This window comes from Geospiza fortis, unplaced genomic scaffold, assembly GCF_000277835.1.
Source record: "Geospiza fortis unplaced genomic scaffold, GeoFor_1.0 scaffold121, whole genome shotgun sequence".
In the NCBI taxonomy this organism is placed as follows: domain Eukaryota; kingdom Metazoa; phylum Chordata; class Aves; order Passeriformes; family Thraupidae; genus Geospiza; species Geospiza fortis.
Genome location: NW_005054346.1, coordinates 1,557,249 through 1,580,369, shown reverse-complemented (window position 1 = coordinate 1,580,369; position 23,121 = coordinate 1,557,249). Strand labels below are relative to the sequence as shown.

The following is a 23,121-nucleotide window of genomic DNA, read 5'->3' as shown; positions in this document are numbered from 1 at the left end:
ATGCCTGGAAGTGCTTGAAATTACAAACATTGTCTCAGCACTTTCTCAATGAAGCCCGAGCTAGACCTCCAGGCCAACGGTGAATACTCCAAGGTGGCAGGTGGTTTAATTTAAGTTTTCATCTTTTTTTCTTAGTTCCATTTCCTCCCTTTTCCTTGTAGGCTTCCATTTGCCACCTTAGCTGTGGGTTAAGCCAGTTTATTAGCAAGTCACAACCTTAATCTCAGCAGCTGCACTGCTTAAAGTTGCACAGTTAAATGAACAGAGCCTGCAGGAATTTAACTGCTCCCTGCATTCTCATTTGCAATTTCTTTGATTAAGAGTTTTTGCAATCTGTTGCCTGTTGTAGCTGTCTTCCACTTTGTACATATGCAAAAGTATAGTCTGAACTATAAAGGTTTATGTAAACATAAAACCAGATTAAGTTTCAATGTTATTTGGGAGCCATTACCTTGTGAGGTGTTTTATCAATGAAATTTAAGAAACATATCTTTGTCAGTACAGTCTGTGATTTTAAATGTTACTTAGCATTATATTACCAAATCTGAGAATCAAATTTACTTTATACTTTCTGTTGTATCTGATTTGCAAAATACTGTCTCATTTTATGTGGCATTGCCTGCTTAAGAAAGTAATTACTGCTCAGTCTCCCCTATGCTCCCTCAAATCATACATCTCTTTGATGGTATGCTTTTACTTCCTGATCTGAGCTTTAATGAGGACTTGAAAAATAACATAATAACATGATAGTATGTGATCTAATTAATCATGCACTTTGTAACTTTTGCTTTGTGTTAATCGTATGTTCCAGGACTACTTCACAGACCTAATCACTAATGAGAGCATTAATTACTTCAGAATGTCTAAGAGGATATATCCCCATAGGCCCATAATGATGGTCATCAGCCACGCTGCACCCCATGGCCCCGAGGATTCTGCACCGCAGTTCTCAGAGCTCTACCCCAATGCTTCACAGCACATGTAAGTGAAACTCACACACTGCCAGACCCACTCCTTGTGTCTGCTTCTGCAAGGAATTTGTTTTTGGAGACAGCTCAGGAGCAGGGAATTCAAATATAAGACACTCATGTAAGCAGAGAATGTTTGCTTGTTTCTTTTGCTGTGCTTGTTCCTTTTGCGGGGGAGAGTGACAGCTCTGACCATTATTAAAGCAGAGAGAAGCTCTTTTCCTCCTGGGAAGTTGTGGGAGATTAAAAGGTCAGTATTTGGCTTTGTAAGGGCAGCTTCTTACAATACCCTGAAAATATGTAGACACAGGTCAGGATCTGTTGGAAAGATATTACTTCCTTCGTTTCCCTCTAAGATATGTGCTTCCTGGGCTCTAACTAACTGAATGCATTGAGAGTAAAAACACCCTTTTGAAGCTTTTGAGTGCACCAGATTTGTTTATACACTAGATACTGGCAGATTCCCAAAATAGCCTATCAGACTACACTTTTAAATAACACGCTTAATCTTTTCTGGTGATTAAACTATAACAAAAACCCCCAACTCTTCATTTTGTTTCTAGAAGAAAAAGCAACCTCAGGTAAAAATCTGTGGAGGGTCCACATCTGTGGATTCCTCATCTTGCTTCCTACCTTGAAAATTCTGGGTCCTTTTCATTATAGTGAGAGGCTATGGAAGATTTCCATTGCACTTTTGTCTCCCATGGGTTTGTAGGTCAGTCTTTCCATTTGTTCTGTAACAATGTATTTGCACATCTTTAAAAAACAACACAATAACAACAACAAAATCACAAAAAACATCTTTATAAAATATTTCAGCTGGATTGTGCATTTATTTGTCCTCTCAAAATGAGGATAAATCAATTTCATTATACAATGGGAAAGCTCCTTGGTCTAAAAATTGTATTTTGGACACTCTGCAGTAGTTCACATACCAGGATGGTTTTTCAACTTACATCAAATACTTTAAAATTTCTAGGAGTAGTAGTTACTGCATGAACTGCATGGATAAACTGATCACTGGTTGGGGCCAGAAAGAGATTTGCTGTTCATGGCACATGGTTACATTTTTGTTGTTTTGCATCTTTTATCCTCTTACTGACAGCTACTTTCTAGATATGCCAGTTTCCCTGACCTTATAATCTTATATTCTCCATGATCCCACATTCCTGAGACCAGATTTTGCAAGTAACGCAAACCAGTCGGCAATATTTTGTAGTTACTTAGATATTCAACGTAGTTTCTACCCATATAGGGAACTAATAAAGTTGAGATTTTAGTTGATAAATAAGGTAGACACGAATACATGAAACCTTTTATATTGGGTGGTATGGAAGAATGTTCTCAGTCCTGAATTATGTGCTCCAGCAGAAAGTAGCAGGGAGCAATGGTGGAGCAAAGGGGAAAGTAAAACCACATATTTTTTCTGCTGTTTTTCTAGCTTCTGAAAATCATGAGTTTAGGTGAAGCATCCTGGTCAGTGTGCCCTATTCTCTTTGCATTGGTTTAATCTCTTTTTAAACTCTGGTGGCAGCCCCGTCATCCTGTGGCAACAAGTTCCACAGTGTCACTTTGTGCACTCGGGACAAAGGGCCACTTTTCATTTCCTTCTAAAACCTGGAGCTTCATTATGCCACCTGTGTCCCCTACTTCCCATTCTGTGAAGAGTAATGAATAGTCACTATATCAAATTGAAAGGATTTCTCCCATGTCTCCTTTCAATTGCCGCTTTTCACTGCAAGAGAGTTATATCTATTTGTTCTCACTCCATTCAACAGATTGTCTCCCATTTAGTGGCACAGACTGCCTGGCCTCAGGCAAGCCATCCTGCCCGCTGGGGGACTATCCATCATACAGGAGGGCAGGATCCAAACTGCTTCCGCTTAGCTGTGGGGACGGTGTCTGGGAGAAAAGCACTGAATCATTGTATCTCACCCTACCTCTCCCCAGGCCAAAGCAACTCATTTAAGGCTCCTTGCTCCCTTCTGACAAGTGCTTGTAGGAACTTGTTTTGGTTTATCATGCTCTTGACACTTTTTGCTGCTTGGTATTTTCAGCCTGCTTGTTTTCTAGCTTGTGCTGGTAGAACAAAAGGCTTTAGTTAGTCTCCAAATTTTTAACTACCTCTCCCTCTTATATACAGGTTACATGTCACCTGCAAAGATTAAGCAAAATTCTAGCTAAAATTAATTTTTATTTTTGTGGACTCTTGGGGTCTAAATACCTTGCTCTGCTAGGCTACTTGTGAGAGCACTCAGCTGTGCTTCTTTTCTTCTGGTGTTGTTGATTTCTTGGCAAGCTTCTTGCAAAGAGTTTTTTCTCCAATGACCTCAAGAGATCCTTGCTGGCTTGTTTTGTGTTTCTTATTGCACTGACTGACTGCATGTGTTAAAGTTCAGTCTGCAGACTGAGAAATGAGACAAATTGAAGATAAACTGCTAATTTGAGTTTGGGTGGCTGAAGATTCCAACTGATTTCTCTATCAAAAATAAGAGCAACGTGCTCTGAAAGATATGAGATGTTCAGTTCTCACAGAAATATTGTGTTCCCTATGAAAACAGAACAAGAACAATAAAATCCCTCCTGCCAAGGTTTGTGTAATCTGAACATTTAACCCTTAGGTTTTCTTCCTTGGTGGTCAAGCAGCATTTGAATCTCTTTCCTTCTGACCTTGGGTGACAGCCATCTGACCTTGGATTTTGTTTTTAAAAATGTAGTTGCTGTATCATGTTACTGTAACGCCTACCTCCAACAAAGAAGGGAAACCAGGTCAAAAGCTGCTTGCTGGCTTAACAAACTGAGATGGAAGGTTATACCTACAAACCAAGGATTAAGATAGCCTGTCAACCACATGTACGAAGTTTTGCTTAAGAGAACAGTAGCTGAAGCAGACTCTTAAATTACATGATGTCTCTTTGCTGGTAAATTGCCTGCTAAAGATTGAAATGTTGCCTCCATAAATTAAAACAAAGCAAAACAAAATCAACATCAAAAAACAGCCCAAAAGTTTGTTTAGAAGAAGTTTTCCACTGGCACATATAAAGAAGGGAGTGGCCACGGCAGGAAATACTCCAGGGAGAGCTCTGCCCTCAAGTGTGGGCGTCTATTGGTATCATTTCCTTGCTTATCAACATGGGAAGAATTAAATCAAATGAATGCAGCAGAAAAGTCCTTGAGATTTATGAAAAATACATCAAAGGCAAAAAGAAAATTAAGAATTACATGCCATCATTATGTTACAGTCCTGTCCTCCTCAGCACAAACAGGCTCTAGAGTGGCATGGAAAGTCTTACAAAGACAAGAACAGTAATAATGTGTACATTGTTTGCTTATTAAGTGATTTCTGTTAACTCTTATTAACTCCAGTTCAAAATCAAACACAAACTATGGGAAGCAGCAGACTCTTCATTGTTTTAAGCATCCATTTTCCCCTCCCATTCTCCTACTTCTCTCCATAATGTATGTCCTATTTCTGACATCTAAAAATATTTCTGAAGGTTTATCCTGGCTGCTATCACCATAATAATTGAAATATTTTCTGAAAATAAATCATACTAATGCATGTACTCTAACTATCCCCAGACATTATTTCTGTGAAAGAAAATGGGACTAGAGAAGATGTACTAGATGAAAGCAATACATAGATTTTTGCTGTGGTAATGAACATCATCTGTTAGGGAGTAGGGTTGTTAGACCTTTGGAAACATTGTTGTTAAATATGAAGTTATGTTACAGGACAATCTTGTTTCATCAGACAGCTGAGCTGGAAAGCTTTGACTCAAAGGATGCTCTGATGAAAGCCTGAATTATCTGTTATGCTCAGGGCCTCTGGCACTTTTAACTTCCCTTTACCTTCCAGTGTGAGCCAGTCTTAGGGGAACTGTGAATCAGACCTAGGCTGTTTATAAGCTGTGAAGTAAACGAACATTAGAAGCAAAAATCTGCAGGAGGCAGGTTTACTGAAGAATGTAAAAAATGGAAATCTGAACCACTGCTGGCTGTACTGAGTTGAAATACTTGGGATGGCAGGAGGACTCACAGCCAGATTTTATGACTACCTGGAAACAATCCTATTGCCAAGCTAGAAACATTAGGAGTAGCAGATAGAAATGGAATCTGATCTATCTTGGACTAGATGAGAAAACTTCGCAAGCTAAGAAAAGGTAGGTGATATGAAAGGCAGAAGTTTATATTTCCATTTAAAATCATATGAAGGATGCTGATATACCAGGTGTGTAGGTCTGCAGTAGTGAAGCATCAAAAGAAATGTTGCAGCTCTGGATCCCCAGAGCAGCCTTCAGTGTAAGTTTGGGGTGTGAGGTGGCTGCATCTGGAACCACTGAGGCCGAGTCTCAAACATCTGTCAGTAACAATGGCTCTTGTTGTAATGTGGACGTGGGGCCATTAGAGTGGGATCATGCATTTGCATCAGTAATGAATCTTGACATGTCAGTGTGCAGTGTCACTCCTGGCCCGAGGCCTGCTTGGACTCCTGACTTAGAGATAAGTGATCACAATTATCACACACGTCATTGTGAGTGTGAGTTTAAAGACAAGACAAGAAGAAATGCTGTGAAATAAGATATGTAAGTAATATTCTAGTTGCACAATTAACTTCTGCAGGAGCAACAAATGATGTTTCCTAAATGAAAAAGGTGTTATATTTAACAGGCAACAGCTGTTTCATTTCTTTATTCTAAAATATAGCAGTTGTGTTACACTTGGGGAGCGAAACTTTCATACCCCACATACACAGCTCTATAAATATCACTGGGTTTAAAAGATTCCCATTTTAAAAGGCAGAAAAAGCAGACCCAGAGTGGTGAAATTCAACTTCACATTAATAATGACCATGGCCACTGGTTGTGGGTTTGTTTTGTTGTTTTTTTATACTTTTAATTTTGCCCAGAACCTAGGCTTCCTGCTTTCCAAGAACAGTGTCTAAACCTGGAAGTCTGCTTTCCCTGGAAACAAAGAATTTGCTTCCTTTGTTTATTTTCACTTGAAGAAACATGACCACTTACGCCATGTTTGCTAATCATATTTCAAAGAATAATAGAAGTGCTAATTCTGTACAGAAACTATTCATTTTTTTTTCTCAATCACTTTTACCAAAGGTATTACTTTAAAATGTTGTTGACTTTTATTTTTATGAAATGAAAATGTTCTTTTGGTATCTATGTACTGTATTATTTTCATTAACTGGAGGACTCACAATCCAAACAGAAGATTAGCCAAAGCCTTTAAACTAAACCTCCTGAGAACTTTAGGGAATTATTCAAACCCAACATTTTTAGGCAGTATTTTTGTGAACATAATTTCTTCTGTTGAATAGAAACAGGAGGGAATTATGAGGTTGCAAATAGGGGAAAACACAGATTTTTACTATGAGCAATTGAACAAATATTTGGAAACATACTTGTTTCTCTCCACATTATCCCATCTGTTAGAGACATATATATTTAGATTAATTTTTTAGAAAGCAAATGTTAATTTAAAGTTGTACTAAATTCTCGAAGCTCTTTAGACATTCTGTACTCTCCAAATCCTTTCTTAAGTGTAAAATATCTTTTTGTAATAATGCAAAATGGCTGTATTCAATTTATTTCATTAAATATGACAATTCAGTTCAATTACTAGCAGAAGCTAGTGAAATTTGTTTCTGAATTATTTGGTTGGGGACCCCATTTTAATAGATTCTCAAATACAAGCATCCATTTTTTTTGGATTGTTGGTTATTTTTATTGTTTCTTGCCTAAATTAAAGTTATTGTGGTACCTTAAAAGCCAAATAAGATGCATTCTTAATTTAGAAGTTCAAATTTAAATGTATTAATATAGTAAATATGTTGTCAGAGAGAGTTACTGAGGCCTTTTGATTACAGAAGCAACTGCTAATATTGCTCCTTTTCTCTCAACATAAGTATCTACTTGAACTGATGTTTACAGACAAATTATAGATTTTGTGGATAATCTTTTTTTTAAATGCACTAATGCTCATGAATTTTTATTTCTTCCATAGTCTATAGATCACTTGATTATCACTGCAAATTTCTCTCTAAACTTATTCACATAGGTGACTGATCACTAAAATCTCAGGGTGAAATGTTCTCATTATGTATATGATTTTATGGAAATGTGCCTATGCTCAGCATTTGTTATTGTTACATAATGGTTGGATTTTTTTTGTTAGTTTAACTGAGGGTATCAATTCAAAATTTTACAAATCTAATGTCTTCCAGTGCCAGAACAGATCTCTTAGGGAGTGCCAAGTGGTCTCTGTGTATTAAGTTCCTCACAGTGTGTGCTGGACAAATAAAAGTGAGCAACAGACCAATCTAGATTTGCCCAAGTTAGTATATTCTACAAGAATGACAAGTACTACAGTAGCAGCTTGCCAGAACTATAACTTGAAATAATGGGCTAACTGGCACTGTCTGCTGATCCTGGATCATTTAATGCATTCCACACCAGATGGACTCCAGAACTGAGAGGAGGCCATGGAAGACATGGCACACATCTTCAATTTCACTCTTCCAGTGCAAAGAGGGATCAAGGAAATGTAGATGTCAGTGATACTTTATAGCACTACTTGTAAATACAGACAAGTATTGGCAAAATTGGACGAATAGAAGCAGTGACACACCATGCCATAATGACTTTCAAGGACTTATAACAACTTATAACATTTAACTGATATCTCCAACTGCTTCAAGAAAAAATGTTACAATAAAAAATTATCACTGACCAGGAAGAGCTCTGTCTACATGGAAAAGTTTTCAGAAGTCAGCAGTATTCTCCCTAAGATTTATGTCTGCAGTGTTTGGTTGGTTGGTTGGTTGGTTGGTTGGTTGGTTGGTTGGTTAAATTTATACCAAAAAAAAAAAGGTAGATAAATTTGAGGGCAATGTCAGATCTTGTGCCTGGTAACCAGTGCCATTCTGGTGGATTTCTGAAAGGCTCAACAAACAGGGGTACACAGGGAACGTGTACAAGGTGAGGGGTTTTGGAATTGCTTTCCATCTCTTCCTTAGTACTCTTTCTCCAACATTATGAACCCCTGATTCACATTTATCCATCAGCCAGTGACATTGGATATTTCACAGAAGGTTCCTGTTCCTTGAATTGCCTGGGAGGAAAATTCTGCTCTGTCTCTGCCTGCTGCATTCTCACCCAGAAAATTCAAAATGCATTTGGAAAGTGTCTGTGAAAGGTTTTAACTGCCCTGCTAAACCCTTGAGTGCTGCTTTTTAAAACTATCCATTATGTGGAGGAGGCTGCTCACAATAGCCTGGGAACACAAGACCTGAGCCTGCTTCAGCAGCTGGCTCTCCTTCCTGGCACAGCAGCAGGCTGTCACCGCGCTGCCGGCGGAGCACAGCTCTCAGCCACCTCATCCCTCTGGGCCTGGGGCACTCGGGACCCCACTGGAAAAAAAACAGGGTTTTACTAGGAGATGCTGATTAATCAAAAATGAACCCTTTCATGGGAAAACATCTTGTCTGACAAACTTCCAAGGAAACTGAGAAAAATTTGCACTGAAAGTATCCTTCTTTTCTGTCAGATAACTGATAAATGGTAGGTGACAAAATTCCTAAGGCTTGCTTCTTCAAGGGTCTCCCTCTGCTAGGACTGCTGGCTAGCCAGCAGCACAGAGAGCTGTGCTCCTGACATAAATCTTATTAATAATATGACAGGATTCATTTTAAAAATCAGACTTCAACCATGGGAAATTAAAAAAATTATGACTTTTCAATGTGAAACAAAAGATTTTTCAACAGAAAAGGAATTCTAGTTTATGCTTGTCTTTGCTCAGTAGGGAGCTAACCTTTTTCATACTTCTTAATCTCTATCAAAGTCCCATGATACTGTTGCATCACTTCTCTTTTCCCTTGAGATTAATGATTAAGTAGGTTAGTCAAAACTTTGCTGTGTGTACTAAAGGCATACTTCTCAAATTCTACCTAACTTCTCAAATAATGCTCTCCAGTTAGAATGTGGGCTCCACAAATTTATTGAAGTTGACTATCAGTTTACTGTGTTATCCTTCCAGCTGATTTTTGTCCTCAGAATATGCAGTTAGAGGTTATACATATGATATCTGATATAAAAATCAATTGCTTCCACCATCCTGGGATCACATACAACCATGTAAAGAAAAATAAGACCTAAGGGAAGGACTGGTCTATGACTCTAAGTTATACAGTATTCTGATATTGTTCATTTTAAAAAAGGACAAATACACATACATATTTCGGTGGGAAAAATGTACCTTTTTTTAACACAAATGTTATAATTTTCAGTACCTAAACAGCAAATTAATATTGAATTTCTTTTTTTCTTGTAAACTGAAAAGAGAATAAAAATAATCAAATTAATCACCCAACAGTATTTTTTTCACTATCTCTTTATGTTTAATTTTCAAATGTAATGCTGCTGTTCATGTATTATGTACTGCAGTGTACTAGAAACAAGGGAGAAATAAAACCTGAAGAACTTAATGAAAATGACAAAGACTATATTCCTTCTTTCTAGAGAAGGGAACTGTTCATATGTAGGTGAAACCATTTAGGGAAATGGATATTGCTTGGTTTCTCTTCACCTTGTAGCTGTCATGTATGCTAGGCATAAAAACAAGAATGATGGAGAGCTTTTGCAACATGTTTCTCTGTAGAGAAAATTTACTTGACACTTTTTTTTGCCACACATTTTCTCCCAAGGTGATATCTCTGGGAAAATATTCTTGTTTCTTATAGGATATCTTTCAAAAATGCACAGGCTGTGAATAGAACACCACTCTTAAATATTTCTTTTGATGTTTGTACAAACTCCTAAAGCATCATTCTTTGTTTTACATAGGACTCTGTGCCATACTTCTTCTTAGTGCTAGTATCAGTAATGGTGTTACCTCAGTTTTGTTGTCATGGTTCATTTTATGCTTGTAATGCACTGTGCTTTGCACTCACATTGAAAATAACACTTCAGCAGTATTTAGTGCAGAACTAACTGTAACACTGGTGGTGTTCTTTATACTGACTAATAAATTTCTTTATCCCACTGGAAAATACCTTTCTTTGACTTTTATTTAAAGGTAATTTCTCTACTGGAAGTACCAGGGAAATATACCTTAATATTAAGTAAGCAGTCCTTTTTCATCTCTAACTTCCTTAATTTTTCCTTTCTGTATGAGATGCACCATTCAGATAAGCCTTTTTAAAGATTGCAGATTTGTTTGAGAAATAGATTTTGGCAAATCCCAAATATTAATGTGGAACTTGTAGTGGTCTTTGAGTCTGGCAGAAAGCTTGGAAAGCAAGTGGTTAAAATATTTTGAGGAGGTGATACATGACCCAATGAATCTGGAAAGCCACTGAAGTGATGTTTGTAGATATTTGTCAGATACACATGGAATTTGTGATTTAACTGTTTGTTGGCTATTTCTGTGTTGGAGGAGTTGCCACCTCCCTCTGATGCCCACCATGCTGCACAGCTTTTGAGATCTGTTCTTTTCCTCCAGCACTCCCAGCTATAACTATGCACCAAACATGGATAAGCACTGGATTATGCAGTACACAGGGCCCATGCTGCCAATCCACATGGAGTTTACCAACGTCCTGCAGCGCAAAAGACTTCAAACCCTGATGTCAGTTGACGACTCTATGGAAAGAGTGTGGAATTGAATTCTAGTTCTCTGCAACATGAAGCCAAGCTCCTGGCTTTCTTCTTTCAATTACTGGGTCAAAAAAACAGTGGGCTTTTTTAAAGGGAAAAGTCACTGTGCCTAGTATAAAGGCTGGTGTTAACAGAAGATGCATCACCTGTGTGTACACATGGATAGACAGAGGTGCACACATGACAACTTCTATTCATTTCACACACTCCATTCACAGTTTGTCCTTCAGTCGAAATCTGGGAACTGGCAAATCACAGCAACTCAGGTGTCAGTCTACAAGTGTTTGCAGAAGTTAGGCAATGCAGTGCACTGCTAATTATAGGTAACATGATACATGAACTATTAGGTTTACTTTGTATGACTTTTTGTTCCAAAATCAAGCACCATGACCAAAGATCTTCCCCTAGAGAGATTTCTTTAAACTTTAATAAAAATTTACAGCTTTCTCCCAAGCCCACAACTGTAAGGAATGGGAAAGTTGTAGACTAGCACAGTAAATCAAATCTTAGTACCTTTTCCCCTAAAGCTGTAGCAGACTTTTTTCACAAGCTGTGTTTGAGTACACAATGACTTTTGAACATACTAAGGCAACTACCCCATCATTACCATATTTTCTCTATTCTAATTTTCTGGAGCAGTTTAATTGTCCCCTCTGTCAAGTGTGAAATTGAACTGGTAGGTCGATTTTTTCACAGCACAGTAAAGGCAAGACATACAAATGCCAGACCCCAGAATCTGTGTCAGCTATGTCATTGATGCCCTGTTTGGTCCTGTGTACTTAAGGGTTATAAATGATGATTATACACAACTCTGCACAAAACGTGTTTTGCTACACTTAACTCAAGAGTTCTTTCTGTGCTGGGTTGCAGTTACACCAAATGCTTGCAGAGATGGGAGAACTGGAGAATACCTACATTATTTACACTGCTGACCATGGATACCATATTGGGCAGTTCGGACTGGTCAAGGGGAAGTCAATGCCGTATGACTTTGATATTCGAGTTCCCTTCTTTATTCGTGGTCCAAGTGTGGAGCCGGGATCAGTGTACGTTCCCTTATGTCTCTAGCACAGCTGTTGAGCCTATGTAAAATGTAAAATGTTTCTGAGAACATCTAATTATCACTTTGTCTTGTTTCATTTCATAAAGGATGCCCTATTATTGCAGAGCAATGAGTCTCATAAACAGGCAGTTTTTTCACTTTGTAGATTATGAATAAGTTATAATTCAGATGAGAAAACTGTAATGCATAGTCCTGTAGGGTTCAGCTTGGGTTTTGCTTTTAAAAATAATGTGCTCATCTTTACTGCTCACTCTGTCATTTAGCATCATGCCCTCATTGTCAGTCAGATAAGAGCAGTGTTGCTGCTGCGCCTCCTTGTTTAATCGTGCTTAACTTTTTCTTCGTGATGTCAGTCTGCAGTACTGGCCTATCATTCTGAGTTGTAGACTTCAAAGGGGGTTTTCTAAACTTAGCACTTCTGTAGAGCTTTACATCTTCAAAGCCCTGATAAGCATTAATTATCATTCTATTTCCAAGAGAATGTGAAGACTTATACATTGAACACATGGCAACTATGACCTTTCCTGTTGATTTGCAGTGTGCCTCAGATAGTTCTGAACATTGATCTTGCTCCAACAATTCTGGATATAGCAGGCCTTGACACACCTCCAGATATGGATGGCAAATCTGTCCTAAAGCTTCTGGACTTGGAGAGACCAGGAAACAGGTGGGTCCCATGATCCTTTTTTAGCCAGTTCAGAAGCAAACACCTAAGTAAATCAACAGCTGAGTGGAAAAACAGATTCTGTGAAAATGAGTTGTGTCATGGCAACGACCACAGCTTTCCCATTTCAAGAGTCTCTTAAGTAGTAGATCTATAAAATTGCGTGTATATATAAGTGGAGAGTTGTTTTTTTCCAAAAATAATTTGTTAACACTTACACGGTGGTGTACTTCAGTGCCAGCAGTAAATGTCATTATTTTACTTTCAGGTTTCGAACAAACAAGAAGACCAAAATTTGGCGTGACACATTTCTAGTGGAAAGAGGGTAATTATTAGGGGTGAGAGAGTTTTGGGAGAGCCTGCCTGCTGGGAGTACTCCCTTGTACATGCTTTACTTTCTTCTTCCTCCTCTTCCTTTTTATGGTCAGAGAAGCAGTAAATTCTGCAAGCAAACTGACAGGCATGACTTTTTTCCTACTTTCCCACCACTGCCTTTGCAATCTACTGTGCTCCCAAATCCCTTTCTCTGAAGAAATTTGAAAGCATGCTTTTCTGGTGATTCTGCTAGCCTCTTTCACTAACACTGTGCTTGTGCCCACTTTTGTCATTATCCAAATCATTTTCTTCCCAAATCTTGGTTTCAAATCCAGCTGTGTAGAATCCTCTTATCATCTGATTTTGTATTTTCCATAATGCATTAGAAGCATTCTTCATATTTGTTCTATCTAAGACTTATGTGTAATTGAGATTGATGATAATAACCGCTCCTCTCTTTCCTGATAACTCCTTATACCCTCTTACCTTGCCACTTGTTGCTGTGAAATTTTTCTCTGGGTAAAAACTTCACAGCAATTTCCTTTTGGTACTTTATGACTTTACAGATTATGAAAACCTTGTCTGATGTATTTCAAAGCAGTGCATGAAAGACACGTCATAATATGTAAGATACAGCCGAGCTTGTGCTGAGTATAAAAGTCCTGTTGTGTCTTCAGCTCTGTTTTCCAGCCAAGAAAGTATTGCTTCAAAGAGTTTTGCTTTTTGTAAAAACCTATATTTATGTATGAATGGTGTTGAACTGTACCACTTAGACATATTTTAGCAGCACTTATTTATCTTCTGGCAATTTTCAGCCAGTCACCTGAGGCTTTTTTTCAGTATGTGACCTACATCGAAAGTCAAACAGAAATGTGGGGATTTTTTTCCCTGAGAAGACATTAAACCTTCAATTAGCTTCACTGTTCAAGTTACATTCATCCTTAGGGCTTAGAACAATGTATCTAAAACACTCCAATTTATTTTTTTATAAGCAAATTTCTGCGCAAGAAGGAGGAACCCAACAAAAACACTCAGCAGTCTAATCAACTACCAAAGTACGAGAGAGTCAAAGAATTATGCCAACAAGCAAGATACCAGACAGCCTGTGAACAACCAGGACAGGTAAGCCACAAGTAACTGCAGTTTTCTAGGTGTCACAGGGAAATACGCATTTTACACTATGGGTCAAAAGAATTTGAAGAATATGGCTTTTGGAAGGTAACTAAAAGATCACTGTCGTTAATATCTTCAGAGCCAAAGAAAACCAGACAAATTTCTCTAAGCAGTGGTCAAATTCAAGGTGCTGAAGACCTGGTCCTACATTTGCTGTCTTAGTACAGAGCTTATCGTAAAACTCTCATGCTCAACAATAACATGAAACGACTACTCTTTCTTTGATCATGTGCATTGATAAATATGCAAGATAGTTCAGTAATAATTGTTAATAAGGGAGAGAATCTTTCTGAGCTGTGAAAGCTTGTACTAACTGGGCTAGGTCAGAATTACCAAAGCAAGCTGGTTAGTTCTAAGGTTACACATTAATTCATTTGCTGGGATGAGCAACTGAACAGCACGCTTACTAATCATCATCCTTTAATATTTATTGAAACACTTTAACTAGAAGGGTCCCCTTGCCCAGAAACACTCTCTATTTCAGGTCACTGTAAGGATTCAGGCAGTGATACGCAAGCATTACCTTTTCTTTTTTCAGCTTTAGTGATTTCAGTATAACACCTGACTCTGATACAAAGGTCTAATTGCCTGCTCATAAAACCAGAAATTACTGCACCCCTGACTACTATGTTTACACCTGCATTTCTGCAGTACATGCACAGGAATAGAACTAAATTAAGAAAAGTGATTCTGACTGCAAATTCTCTTCAGTCCATCCTGAATTAATGCAATACCTATGGTTACATACGAAGACGGATTTACTGGGGAGATGTGCATCCTTCTCATTACCCCACCTCCAACCACGCTGGGGCACACGCTGGGGGCCCCAGGCAGCGGCTTGTGCCTGCCTTGCCGTCCCTGCAGTCCATCCCCGTCCGCACACACCTCCCCGCAGAAGTGTGAGGTGATTTCTCCCAGGCAGGCGCTTGCGCTTTCCCCTCAGATGTTTGCTCGGAGCGCTGCCGGCAGCCGTGGGCCTGGCTGAGCTCTGGGCCGGCTCTGCGGAGCGGAACGAGGGCACAAAGGCCTCTCTGTGCCGGGCCGGGCCGCTCGCTCCGCGCCACCCAGGGCGCCTGGCCCCGGGCAGGCCGAGCTCAGGCCAGCCCGAGAGCCCGCCTGGGGAAAGGCTCCGGCCCTGCCTTGCCCCTTCGCCTCCTGTGGAGTGTAGGGTTACAGCAATTCTCGGTTAATCACAGAGTGGACTGGATTAATGTTTCGGCTGTCACATCCTTGGTCGGGTCCTCTGTCACAGCTCTTACCTCACACATGCTCCTTAAATGCAGCCACTTTCGAAGGGATATACACAATATTGCAGTCTCACCCAAGGGCAAAGTTTTCAGGAGTTCAAGCACTGCTGTTGTAAACAGATTAAATTTGAAAATCTGAATGCTTCATTAAAACTAAAGGAGATCAAGTAGGAGATGAAGTAATTTAGACTGTTCGACGCTGTTTCATTTTAAAGTAACAAAATATTTTCTTTGCAATTATTCCTTATATTTTTGCCTCTTATGCCAAAATCCAGGTTTGGAATAACTACTTTTCCACATATGAATAGAAAAGGTTAAGTGTCCTGACCAGATACCACACCTGAAGCAGTAGGAAACCCTGCTCACAGGCCTGTCCTCACCCCAGGGCAGTAGACCCTATTGGTGAATCCCATATTGGTGAATCCAGTTTGATCAAAGGGTGAAGGAAGAAGGGCAGCAAGGAGGCTACAAGAGCAATAGTGTTTGATTGTGGGTCTCCCACCTACAAACTCTCATCGAGGTCTTTTCGATGTTGAAGATGTGTTGTCTGCACAGAGCCCAGCAGCCATCCTTCACAGCTGGATGAAAGACAGGGCTGAACTGATCTCTTTGAGAACGATTTTCAGACACAGCCATTGGTTTGTACACATTATTTTCTTTAAAAAATAGACCAAGGCTGTTCCTGTTAATTCCAACATCCTGAAGGCTTCCTACAGGGGTGCTGAAGTTAAATATGCCTATGGAAAACTTCTGTTGGGCAGAGCATCATGAGAGGTGGAGCATCCTCTGGGCTCATTCAGCCCGAGGGGCACAGACCCATTCCTTCCACTCCATCTGCCCTCATGCAGCCCTGGGAAACAAGGCCAGTTTCTCTCTCAAGGACAGACTAGCTGTGGTGCTCACAGGAAAGCCAGCATACAATAGGTAAAGTGTGAATTTAAAGACCAGCATCGGACTAATATGAACTTCAGTGAGGCATTGCAATGTGAAATAAGAATCTGCAAGATTTTTTTCTGTGTAGAGAAATTCTTAAAATGAAAAAAGTTAGCAGTTAATAAATGTACCTTAGTCCAAGCATGTTCCAATGTGCACTTCTGAGCCATCATAGTTTAATATAAGGTTCCTGCAGCAGATTTGCTCTAGTCATTTTGCACCTCTTAGAAAAGAGAAAATATTGCTGTGCATGAATTAACTTTGTTTTATCTTTTGAGATCTGTTGATTTCAATTACATAGGTGCATATATAGAAATAAAATCTTCATTTAAATTATGGTCGTTTATAATACTTCCTACATTTACTCTAATCAGTTTCAGTTAATATCAGTTAAATTAAAATTACTTTCACAGAATGAATGATTGCTGACAGATTCCAAAATAGTGAAATTACTGGTCTGTGGGAAGCTGCTGCTAAATGTCTGAAACTAAGAGTAAGCATTTGGGGAATTAATACACCACTAAAAGTTTTCTCTTAATTTAAATCTACTCTAGTCAATGCACAGTTTATTTGAAAAGGAGAACACAAGGAAACTGAAAAAGAAAAAAATATTTTTCCTGTATTAAAATGAGGTGAGATCCTGAGATCTGCTAGTTTCAAAGTCTCCAAGGCTGTGGTACTCAGGATAATACTTGCTTCAACTTATTTTCTCTTTAAAAGAAAGGAAAATAAAAGAACCTAGCGTAATAACTTTTTAATCAAAAGTTTCAAAATTCTTAATTTTTTAAGCCAAATGTGTATCTGAAAATAGATAAACCTAAAAAAGGGGGGGGTGTTGAAGAGAAAATACTAAACATCTGTAGAATATAAATATAAAATACTTTCACTGTTAGTTTTTAATGTATTTAAATTTTCTAGCACCATTGACATGTTGCATCACTTCCATTGTAGATCACATTGTAGATGACTGTCCCCTTGCTGGTTTTGCATAATCCCTTTATGGGAGGACAGTTTCCAAGCGCTCACCCACCTCCTTGGGAACATCTCAGAAGTGAGATGTGCACGGGATGTGTTCACTCCTGAGCTGTGTTCCAGCAGTCACTGACGTGGGTCAGTAGTGAGCCCATGCCAAGGAGAGGAGCTCCTGCTGAGCTGCATTAGCAGGAGCACTGCTAACAGGTCGTGGGAAGTGAGCACTCGCCTCTCCCTGGTGCCTGTGGGCTGCACCTGGAATGCTGCATCCGGGTTGGGATCTCCAGCAGCAGCAGGACTTTGGTGCACTGGAGCAAGTCCAGGGGAGGACCCCAGAGATAGGGTGGAGGTACTGAGAAGGGGCAGAGGTTTGTTTAGCCAGGGAAGAGAAGGCAAAGGAAGAAACTAATTGTTTCCTTTGATTAATCAATGGCTAGTTAGAGAGAGGACAGACCCAGGTATGTCTTGGAGGTGCACAGCAAAAGGGCTATCAGCTGCAGCTAGGGAAATTCTAAAGAGATGCATGGAAAAAAGTGTTACCATAAATATGATTAAGAACTGGAGCCCAAAGAGGCTGTGGAAACTCCACTCCAGGATACATCCAAACCTAATAATGTTGCTGCTTTGAGGAGGAGGACGAACTAAATGACTCCAGATGTTCCTTCAGTGCATGCTCTTAATTTTTGCTTGCTTAGTACCTGGCCTTGAGGATTTCATGTTTTCTTCTTCCGCCTCAACTTCATAACTTGGGAAGTGCTGTTAATGTTATGAACTTGTAAGTGAGTTATGGGTCACCTGCTCGTGTCATATTTTGGTATAGACCAGATTTCAGCCCCTGCCCTGCCCCAGCTGTTGATCTGTGCTCACCCAAAGCACAGACAGTCCTGTCACATCAGCCAGATTCACTCCCCTGGAAAAGGGAGCAGGAGCTGGTGGGCTCCCTCCTCTGCTTGGGGCTTGGAGAAGGGTAGACATTTCCTTTGTGTTCCCTCCACATCTCCACATGAGAGAATGCTCAAGAAATTATGATGGGAACAGGAGGTTTCTTTCATAGTTTTTATGCCAAATTTGTCACCGGTTTACATGGTGTAACTTACTGAGGTCACCTGATTGAGCCCACTTGGTTTAGCAGTGGATGCTGATGGGTTTTAACACTTAAATGGTTTGCAGGGTATTTTTATATTTCATTGATATATATTTACCTTCTCAGTAATAAGCTACACCATACAGAAATATTGATTCATCTGCAGTGTTCATCTGCAGTGTTCATCTGCAGCATAACCCTGCTTTTGTTTTAAAATGGGAAACAGTTGGTGTCAACTTGTAATAAAGCTTTGTTAATTTTCCAACAGAGCAGAAAAAATAACATGTGAACAAATGTTTCTCTGGATTAATACAACCTTATCATGACACAAATCTCTTCTCAGCTTTCCACTGGAATAACCTGAGACAAGAATATATGTTAGTTCAGGAGGTTTAGAGGCAAGCTGCTCTTAAATCCTCCAGCAGGTTATTTTTCTTGAACTCATTCCATCTTCTCACTCATGAAATTCTTCTGGATACTTAGCAAATGTCAAATAAAACCATGTTAACTCTGTTTTCATTTATACTTTTTCTTTTTCTCTTCCCTTACCTAAACGTGTAATTAAGGAGTTGAGTTAATTCATAAGTATTTATTCTTTTTCTCTCCAGTCTGAGTCATAGGAATTTTCCTAAGGCATAATTTTGACTTCTGGGACCTAACACTCTTTCCCAGATCACAGTTACCTTATGAGGTCTGGTGACTGATAGGCTGGATGTCTCCAGTGTACTGCTCAATCCATTATTTATAATCAGTATCAAATCCATAGCCAAATATGCATTTTCATCCTCTCAGAAAAATTACACAAACCACAATCTTTTTTTTACATTTTCCCAATAGGATAAAAAAAAAAAAGAAAAGAACCACCCTCCCAAAATTAGGACTATGAAGCACTGGGTTTAAAATTTCAGCTTTTAGATTGGATGACTCAGCAGTGAAACCCAGACATGGGTCTGTTTATTTTATGGGCATACATCTCCTACCATCTGCTCGACACTACCTGCCAGTTTGTGAACAGCAAAGGTCTGAAACTTGTAAAGATCCATGGCCTTCTGCCAGCTCCAATGAGCACTGACAGTGGGCAGAGCAGGAAAATGCATCGTGCTGCCCGTGTTGGTATGGCACGCACGCACGCACATGAGCTCACACTGTGCTAGACAGGTACAACGTTGTAGCTGCACCTTCCCCGTGCCCTCTTTTCATGCATCTCAGCTTTAGAGATGCATAATATTGAGTTTCCTCCTGAGGAACTCTATCCCAAAACTACCCTGAGGAAATAATGTTTCATTTGGAGAAAATGCCTGAAGACTGTACAGTGAGATTTTAGTTAGATTAGGTTTCAGTGTATTTTACAGTGATCTGAGGTTTTACAGGTAGTCACGGGAGACATGTTGCTGAATCCAAAAATCAGCTTTGTGGTAAATGTGCAAGATTCTTCTGGCTCTGATCCAAAAGGCATGTTTTGTAGCCTGTGCTCCTATTTCTCACATATTTTTCACCCTCTAAAAACCTAGCATAAAAATTTAATTTTATTATTGATATCCATATTTATCAAATTATCATATCAGCATTCAGTCAAAAGAATATCTATTTGCCATATTGAAAGAACACTTGCCATCAATCAGCTCACAGATAATATTGTAAAGGAAATTAGAATGGGGCTTATTAGGTGTAGTCTGGTTTGGCTCGAGTATCTATGTTCTCATAAAATAAATATCACAGGCCATACATTTGTATAGGTCAGCTTTATGACCAGCTGCAGAGTATGAATAAAAACACATACATTAGTAAGAGCTGGCCAGAAGTGTCAGATGGCTGGCAAGCCACTGACAGCCAGAGCCTGAGCACCCACTGAAATCCAACTAAAATTATGCTATGGCAGGATAACATCACTCATGGATTCTCCAGATTCCATAACAACCTCCTGATACTTCCAGGAGTCAAAAAGCACTTGGTGATCAACCTGTTTTACCAGAGCATTGATTCAAAGCTGGCTCTTCTTTGCCATCTCCCCACTGATACCATCTTTTCTTAGTAATAATTCAGTGGAGTATCTATGCACAGGCTTAACTGGAAGCACATGTGTTTGGGACCAGTTATGTGCCTAAAACTAAGTGCATACTTCATACACTTAGTGAACAGCCCTTGTAGCTATTCCTCACTTTAGACCATGGAGAGTCATCCCTCACAGCTGACAGAAACATGCCTGCAATTTAGTTGCTCAAGAATTCATAGGAATTGCCAGAAATTATGATGCCTCTAGTTAAAATACCACTCTGTTTATGAGTTGAAACCAAATGTGAAGATAAGTTCCTTTATCTGTAAAAATAATCTTTCAAGGCATGGTATTTCATATTTCAGCCTAAATAGTTCACATTTCAGCCTAAATATTTAAGTTTTTATCAAACAGAGAGCAGCTCTTCCCAGATTTGACAATTCTTTAAATTCAAGCATTTCTTAATTGGACGTATGAAATATGTTCTGTATAAAATCCAGAGATATTTCAGGAAGATTACTGGATTCACTGGTTTCATCTCTTTCAATGCACAACTGTGTTCAACATTTTCACTATCATCTTACTGGTGTTCTCTAACAGAAGGAATTTTTTGGTATAGTGGCACAGTTTTTAACAAAGCAAATTCTTTAAACCTTTATTAAAGTAACTCTCTGTACCAAAAATGTCTAGACAGAAAACACAGTTTATGCAAGAATTATTTTTAACACTTGCTGTAGTACTCCTTTGAGGTTATCTTTTTGCAGAGTTTCCATTTTAAAGTATCCAGTGAAATGGAATATTAGCTAAGTCCTCTGCAAGTTAAATGTATATGACACAATAGTAACAGATTATTATTGGTATTACTATTTATAGCTAAAGGATTAAACTTATCCTTTTCATTAGCTCCTATTTGTTTGCACCTGATAGTGGATGTTTATTGGATAACAACAAAAGTCTCTCGATGTTGAGCTGTAACTACAGGCAAGTTAATAGATTTGGTAGAGAATGCTGCACAGGAGAAATATTTGCTGTCTTGACCTAGGTGCCTACATTTCTAGAGCTGACAATGCAGTTCATGCATATTTTATAACTAGATAACTGCTATAACTGTGGCACTTAAAATCAATCTTGCCCATACAGCAAGAATGCAAAATTTTGTAGTCTGTAAAATTACTAGGCAATTTTCTCTTTCTTTTCATAAGCTTGTGATGTAGCTCAAAATTGCTAATTTTTATATAGCTATTTCTGTTATCTAGTGATTAATTCCTTCTTTCCTTTTTTCCTCCAGTTTCATCCCTGTGTCTGTATCTGAAAGTATTTCTAAAGCCTGTCATACATTTCAGCCCATCAGTTCTTGTAGGACAAACTTCTTCCCTATCTGTTGAACCACGACCATTGCGTTTTTTAGGAACACTTCTCAGGGGCTAAGTCTGTATGTAAATAACTGCCTTTGAATATATTCTTGTTGTCAGACTCTGGAGCATGATCCAACAGAAAGTGGTTCATTTATGAGAGAGTGGTGCAAAACTTGGGATCTACCATTACAGGCTGCATCTACTCAGCTCTAAAATGGAGGAGGAGATTTTTTTTTCCACAAAAATGCAGCAATTCCAAATTTCCTGAGTGAACCTGGCAAACCATCCTTGTTAAACAGCTGCACTCATGTGCAATGCTGAAGTACTGCTGAGATGAAACAACACAGATTAGTATTTCCAGGGGCATTTAGGAGCCTTGGTCAGGACCAGGGTTCAGTTCTGCTCTGTGAGAATGCACAGAGGACATGACCTTAACCAGCAAACATTTCTCAGTATTCAGGTCCAGTTCAGCAGAAATGAACTGCTGCTGCTCTGTACTGTTTACCATAGACAACTAATTACAGGGCACTTTTCAATATGTTGTGTGACACAGCCTCTAATGGCCCAGAGAAAGCAAAAGCAAGACAGCTCTGATTGCAGTAGCACAGCTCTGAACCAGACTCCTTTTCCAGCATTATCACATCAAGTCCCCTGGCACTCCCCCAGGTCTGGTTGCTGCTAATGAAGGAAAATGATGCACACATATTCAGCCTGTGACAGTATTTCCATCTATACTCTTTTCAAATTTAGAGAGTACTTTTCGAAAGAGGAAAAAAGGGAAATGAGATCTTGAGGACATGTTTAAATTCATGAAGTCTTCATTTTTCAGGCCTTATCTTAACATTCCCTAGGCTGAGCAATAATACTCAAAGTCAGTCATACATTACAAAAATGAAAAAGCACCTGTAAAAATATTGCTGCTATGTTATATTTCTGGTTGCATGTTTTTCAGGGTTTCATAACTTTGTGATAAAATCTGACAAGGTATTTAACACTGACGTGTCTACTGCAAATACTAGGTGTTTACATTTCATAGAAACCTTTAGCTTGCCTACTGTTGGGACATTTTTCATGGCTTGTTTAATTCATTTCCCCTCTATATAAGGGAGCAGCAACTGTCTCAAATCCATCACAGTCTATTAACTGCACAAAGCTGATTGGAAGTCCTGCCTAAGTAGCTATTTACAGTGGAGCACATCACAATGATTCATTCTGAATGTATAGTTTTATGTCTTAATTATAATCAGTAATGAAATAGACTTAATTTTAAGGCTGTGGCACAACTGATTAATACCAGGAAATTGAGACCCCAGGTAGTTATGAAGTCAATTGGTGTTGTCTTCCTTATGTAGCTGCAAGTCACAACTGGAGCTATGCCAGGTAGCAAGGCAAAGCAAAGCCATCAAGGACAAACCATCCCTTTTAACGAGCCCATGTTCTACCCTTTGTCTTTGAAATGTCATTATGAGAACAAACCTCTATCCCCAGAAGAAAATGCATCATGCTAGTGCCATTATCCAAGGAAAAGCTCTTGCTGCAGCACGATTGCCTTTCTTGCCTCAACATGAGGAACAGGCACAGGTACTTACATGTTTAAACTTCAGGTTTGGCAGAGATTAAAGCAGCTCAACTTCTGAAGGATAGGATAGGCTAGGATAGGGTAAGGTAGGGGAGGGGTGGGGA

General features: G+C 39.1%; 1 protein-coding gene across 5 annotated transcripts in view; it reads left to right on the top strand.

Moving 5' to 3' along the window:
- The window catches only part of SULF1 (sulfatase 1), a 123,598-nt gene that overhangs the window by 79,435 nt on the left and 21,042 nt on the right, over nucleotides 1-23,121 (top strand). For all 5 annotated transcript variants that reach the window (XM_031058619.1, XM_031058620.1, XM_031058618.1 and 2 more), the window contains 6 exons: nucleotides 812-981; nucleotides 10,485-10,635; nucleotides 11,510-11,685; nucleotides 12,241-12,369; nucleotides 12,635-12,691; nucleotides 13,674-13,803. In XM_031058619.1, the coding sequence (XP_030914479.1) occupies nucleotides 812-981; nucleotides 10,485-10,635; nucleotides 11,510-11,685; nucleotides 12,241-12,369; nucleotides 12,635-12,691; nucleotides 13,674-13,803 (813 nt within the window). The remainder of the gene's footprint in view (nucleotides 1-811; nucleotides 982-10,484; nucleotides 10,636-11,509; nucleotides 11,686-12,240; nucleotides 12,370-12,634; nucleotides 12,692-13,673; nucleotides 13,804-23,121) is intronic.